The sequence below is a fragment of the Aquila chrysaetos genome, chromosome 9 (genome assembly GCF_900496995.4).
Source record: "Aquila chrysaetos chrysaetos chromosome 9, bAquChr1.4, whole genome shotgun sequence".
Lineage (NCBI taxonomy): Eukaryota > Metazoa > Chordata > Aves > Accipitriformes > Accipitridae > Aquila > Aquila chrysaetos.
Window position 1 is genome coordinate 10,606,824 of NC_044012.1, and position 6,000 is coordinate 10,612,823.

Consider the following 6,000-nt stretch of genomic DNA (forward strand, 5'->3'; position numbering starts at 1 on the left):
CCGCGGGCAGCGGGGCAGGCAGCGCATCTCCCGGCCAGGCTGCCGGGGCCGCTTCCAGCCACAGCCACGCCGCTCTCCGACGCCTCTCTACGGTACGCCCGTCAAAGCGAGAGAACATTTAATATTTAAATTGCAGGACTTATGTACTGAGAAGTTGCCTTTTATATTTTTTTTTTTTTTAAAACCTGTAGCGGTGGAGTTTTTTTCAATACCCCAGCGACCTAAGGGCGCAGGCAGGCCCTGGCACGCACAGGGAGGTAAAATCTCTTTCTGCGATCAACCGGCACAGCTGAACACCCCTACGAAACCGACCGTAATGGAGGCCTAGCCCGGGCCGCTTCCCGCTGCAAGGGGAAGACACGCCACCTGACGGGAGCGAGCCCGGACGCACCTCGAGCCACCCCGAGCCCAGCGGCGCTTCCTCCCGCCGCCGGGGCAGGACGGCGGGAGCCGCTCCGGGGCCGGACCGAGCCTCCCCCGCCCCGCACCGGGCTGACGCGACCCCGCCGCTCGCAGCCGGCGGAGGCGGCCGTTCGTTCACAGGGCTCGCGCGCGCCCCAGCGCCGAGCTCGGCAGCGGCGGGTGACACGGCGCTCCCGGCCCGGCTGCGGCGGCTCCCGGCCCGCGCCGGGCTTTCCCGGCCGCCTGAAATGGAGGACGGTTGGGCCGCCGCCAGGCGCCGCGCCCGCAGGTACGCACCTCGCCGCCGGGCCGGCCGGCCGGGAGAGCGGCACAGCCCAGCCGCCGCGGGGTGCCTTTCCCCGCTCCCCGCCCGCAGCCGTACGGGGGGGGGGGGGGGGAAGGAGCCCGCCGGGCGCGGAGGGCGGCTCTCCCGAGCGCGGGCGGCCGCGGGCCCGCTGCCCGCCGGCGGTACCTACCACCTCGGCCAGCTTGATCCTGCCGAAGGTGCCCCGCAGGTAGTCCAGGTCGCAGCGGAGGCCGCCCAGCCCGCGGCGCTGGCTGACGGGCTCCGTCGTGGGCTGGTAGGGACTGCTGGCCCCCGAGATCATGGAGGTGCTGGACGCCTCGCCGTCGAAGCCCTCCAGGTCATCGCCGTTCCTCATGGTGCCGGTGCCGCCGCGCTGCTGAGGGGCTGCCCGCGGAGCTCCGGCCCGAGCCGAGCCGCGCCGCGCTCACCTAGCGGAGCGCCGGCTGCATGGCTCCCCCCGTCCCCCGTCAGGCGGAGCGGCGCGGGGAGAGCGAAGGCAGCATGCTGCTCTGCCCCGGCCCGCCTGCCGCCGCCGCCGCCTCAGCCCCGGCCCCGCGCGGGAGGAGGACGAGGACGAGGAGGAAGCGGGAGAGCGGCGGCGCGCGGGCAGCCCTCAGCGCCGCACGCCGCGCCCCGCCGCTCGGGGGCGCCCTCGCCCCACCGGGGGGCGCCGGGGGCCGCCGCGGCGCGCCCGGCCCGCGCTCCGGCTGGGACGAGACCGCCGGGGCGCCCTCAACCCCCTCGGCGGCGCGGCCACCCCGCGGCTCGCTCGGCTCGGCTCCCGCGGTCCCGGCAGGCAGGGCAGCTGAGCTCCGATCGGGGACGCTGCCGCCGCCGCCGCCGCTCCTCCCCCTGCGCTCAGCGGAAAGGGCGGAGAGAGCCCGCCCCGGAGGGCGCGCCGCGGCCGGGCGGTGCCTCCCCGGCCCGCGGCCCTCCGCCCGCTCCGCCCCCGCGGCCGGCACCTGCCCCCGGCCGCGTCCCCGCCCCCGGGCCGGCGGGGCCCGGAGCCGCCCGGGCAGGGGAAGGGCCGGCACCTGCCCCCCCCCAGCCCGCCGGGCTGTTCCCCGCCCCGCGGCCGGCGCCGAGCCGAGCCTGGGGCGGGGGCGGCCGCCGGGTCACCTTGCTCGGCGGGAGCCGGTGGAGAGGACAGCCGCTGCCTCCCGGCGGGCCTGGCCCTTCGGGAGGCGGTAGCGGTCTGTGGCGTTAAGGGCTTTTTGACTTCGGGCTCTTTAAAGCGCGCCGCTGGTGCCGCTGAGAAAGTCGACGATGGTGACGCTTTACCTTGTATTCGTAACTCGGAGTTAGTCCTTCGAGATACGTGAAGCAGTTCACGCTGCTCAGAACTACGCTTTCAAGCTGTTACGATACTGTACCCGCGGTAGTTCGGGGGCTGGAAACCTTCAGCGTATTCTTCCGGGAGTGCTAGAAACATTTTAAAAAGTGTAATTCTAAACAGTGAAGTTTTCCAAGTAAATGGTTAGTTCTGACAGGCTCCGAGTCACTTTTTGGAGACGCTTTTTCACTTGCTGTGTCACCACAAATAAGGAGAAATTGCAACATAATCTGGCAAGTACAGGTGTATCAAAGTTTTGGGTTTTTTTAACATGGAGACAGACAGACTGCCGTGTACCACAAACCGAGCTGAATTTCAGGTGCTCAGTGTTGCATCCCGTGATCTGCCATCTTTATCAGCCAGAGCCCTACTCTTGTTCTTGTCACTGACAGTCTACACCGTTTTCTCTTCTTTCACATTACTAGTACAGGGCTTCCACGTCTATTAATTCTTCTAGCATCTTACTCTGGCCTCCAAGAGTCTTTCTTACCACTACAGTTTTTCTCTTTTCCATGAACACTGCGGATTATCAACCTTGTGATTTCCTTTCCAGTTACCTTTGTGTTTTGCTTAATCTCTCCCTTTCAATTCTCTTGAAGCCCCTTTAATCCTTCTTCTTTTAGAGGGTGCTGCCCAGTACCACGTGATTTTTAATGTCAAGAGATTTTTCTTCTTTTCTTTCGCCTCTGTATAAATAGACCCGAAGAAGTAGGGCCAAAGAGACAGACTCAGAGAGCAGACCAGGAACACGGGATGGAGAAAGAGTCCGGGGGGTTATCTACCATTAACAGTCATTGCTTGGTTAACTGGAGACATTGCTGACAGTACACAGCCAATGGAGGTCTTTTCACAGCTCCTCTGGTACACCCTGGTGCTGAAAGAGGCCAATATTCTCAAGCAAGATGAAGAGTTAGAAGACATGCTTAAGAAAACAAAAACATTGCCCTTTGATGAAGGGCAAATGGCAGGAAAAGAAAAAAAAAAGAAAAGAACACACGAGCAAGGTATGGAGAAGGATGGAAACTCTGTTGCTTGGGTCACATGAAACTAGCCTAACAATATGAAATCATAAACGTAAGGGGAAGATCCTGCATTGGCACAGGGCTGGCCACGATGGACTAATAGGTTTTTACAGTCTCTTATTTCAGTTCCTGCATAACTCTGGGGAAATCACAAGTCTCACAAAGCTCCTTTTCTTGCAGGAAATATCATGGGTAGGTGGTTGCCACTTTGGCGAGCTTCTTCGGATTCTTTTTAACTTAAGGCTCCATAGCTGTTTCAGGAACACAGGAGTTCCACATTTAACTACAGAGACATTTAACCTTTGTTTTGAGGGACTGCTGTGGCAGTTCTAGAGAACTATCCTGAGCAAAACAATAAGAACATTTTTGAAACATCCAGTGAACGTTATTTTGACGGATCTTTTGCAGTTCTAAGCAGAACAACAGTATGTTGAAGGAGAATCAAAAGGTGGTATTGCAGAAGGCAAATGAAGGACAAAGGGAGAGATGGTTGAGTGATTTAAGAAAAAGGCTAGGCAATAAAAGGTCTTGATGCTAGTTTTTGGCGTAGCCACTGCCTCCTGCACAGCTTTGGGCAAACATCTTAATAGCTTAGTTGTTCTATGAAGTGGAGGACGCAAAGTTTAAATGCATTTCAAATCATTAGAGCATTCTGAGAATGCTGCGAAGCATAGACACACCGAGAACCCTCTGTTCTTTAGTGAGCTAATTGCCTAGGTAGCGAAAGCACAGCCCGTGTTCTCTCTGCTCTATCCAAAGTGTTATTTGAACAATTGTGAGGCATGTTTTCAGGGAGCGTGTTGACAGTGTCACTGACCGCGGTTTCGCAGACATTCCAGGCAGCTCCTAGGGCAGCGGGGTATCAGCATTGCCGTCCATAGCCACGGTGCCCCTTTCGGCACCACGGTCTGTACAGCCAGCGTCCCCCTTGCTATGAATGGCATGGCGCCAATACCAAGCCATACTGGGGGATTTTCTGGCGTCCTCCTGGACGGGTGGGTGGGCTGGACAGACTTGGCAAGGGCTTGTGAGGTTGCTGCCAACATTTAACAAAGGAATCCTTTACACACATTCTTGCCTGATACGGCACCTTTTCAGCCTGCTCTGTAGCAGTTGAAGGAAAAAAATGTCTACATTTAATATGTAAATAAAAGTATTGATCCAGTAAAAAGGTCATTGCATTCATCCGAGGCAGATCACGTTGCTTTCAGATAACTTTGTTTTTCCAAGTTCATAAGCTTTTCAAGCACAGCCTGACATTTCATTGTGTGGCTGCATACCAAGACTAGGAAAATGGGGAACCAGGTCAACAATCAGCACTCAAGACACCACCGTAGTATCAAGCTAATCAGATCATGGAATTCATCAGAAAGAACTTCATAACCAGCTAAAATATGACTGCATAGTGAAAACAAGGAAGAAATAGCACAGAAGGGAGGAAATCCAAGTATGCTATTCACAGACACTACAATTAAATGATCAAAGATCTGTATTTTTACAGAACAGTTAAGCCAGCTTTGACAGAATTAAAAACTCCCCATCAGAAAGAATCTCCAGGACAGTGGTGATAAATTAAAACCAACTGGTGATTTAGGTATAAAAAGCAGTGGAAAGAGAATACTAAATATTATCACTGATCAAACTGAACAGAACAACCCTCATCTCTCAAATTTCATCTCGGCTATTCATACAGCCTTTAATAAACTTTTGAACTTCTTGTGGATTCATTTCATTAAGCACGTGTAAGTTTTATTTTCAAGATTAAAGAGTGTGATTCTATTGCAACTGAATAGGAATATCAGCTTAAAACCAGATTTTTAAAGCTGGATTTATGTAGTTTTAACACACTTAAAAGTATTTTAATGTTTATACATAAAATTTTGTAGATCTGAATGGTGCTTATTATGAATGGCACTAAATATAGTTAAGAGTGCGAAAGGAATTAGAATACTAACAGGAAAGTTACATCTGCGCAAGTACCTGAAAAGAGCTGAGAGGTTCTTTAAGAAAATGCTCCAGTATTTCCACATGACCTACCAAAGGGAAGGAGCACTGGTATGCTGCCAAATTCCAAGAGAGCTGAGCAGTGATTAGACTTTAACTCTGGCATCAGAGAGGAGGCTTTTTTCCCCTTGAATTTCTCAATGTAAAAAATGCTGGAGCTTTCGCTCAACTTTTCAGTTGGGGAAAAAAAAACAAAACCGCACCCCACCGTAAAAAGCTAATAAAGAACTTTAGGAAAACATCTGGTAGTTTTAAGTGCCTTAGTTCAGTAAATTGTCCATTTTCACAGTGTGGGAATGTGGCATGCACGCTTTGATTCTGTAGCCATGAGTGGCACGGGAAGCAGGCAAATAGTTTTGCTGAGTCAGAGTTAGGAATTAATACATCAGGAATAAGCTGCAAGTTCTGACACAGCCTTTAAGGAGAAGGAAAATTGGACAGAATGGCAGCAAGTCATGCAGTCAGTTATCTCTAACTAGTAGAGGATAACTGCTGCTGCACGGTACAATTCCTACTTCACCATGTCCAACCACAGCTGAAATAGCACTGCGCAACCTCCCAGGGTAAGACCACTCAGCATAAAGGCACCTCAGGAACAGTAATGAGAACTGAATTCCTCAGCTAGGAGTCAAAGCACAGTCATGTCAACTGAGGAAAGTACCAAGAGAAGCAGAAAGGACAGAAAGAAACTAATTTGAAGGGCAATCTATAAAAGCTTCTTCCACTGAATATCCAGAAAAGTTTCACAGGCTGACAGCATAGTGCCCACTTCTCAAATCTGACACTTTGGTCAGGGTACTCAAGGCACATACTGACACAGCACAGCGAGTGACTCTCTTGGCTTTTCATATGGTTAAAAAAGTGCAGCTCTAGTAACAGAAAGTGTTAGTGAATCCTATTCCTGTCCTGCAGCTATGCTATAACATTAGCTT

At 53.3% G+C, this 6,000-nt stretch overlaps 1 protein-coding gene across 6 annotated transcripts in view; it reads right to left on the reverse strand.

Annotated features, from left to right (window-relative positions):
• Nucleotides 1–1,246, reverse strand: part of CMTM4 (CKLF like MARVEL transmembrane domain containing 4) — a 59,903-nt gene extending 58,657 nt beyond the window's left edge. For 5 of the 6 annotated variants that reach the window (XR_003924991.2, XM_030025628.2, XM_030025625.2 and 2 more), the window contains exon 1: nucleotides 879–1,246. Coding sequence is in view for 5 of the 6 variants with exons in the window: in XM_030025628.2 (XP_029881488.1) it covers nucleotides 879–1,064 (186 nt within the window). In the remaining variant the exon portion in view is untranslated. The remainder of the gene's footprint in view (nucleotides 1–878) is intronic. The other variant, XM_030025624.2, reaches the window with a different exon arrangement.
• Nucleotides 1,247–6,000: the final 4,754 nt, after the last annotated feature.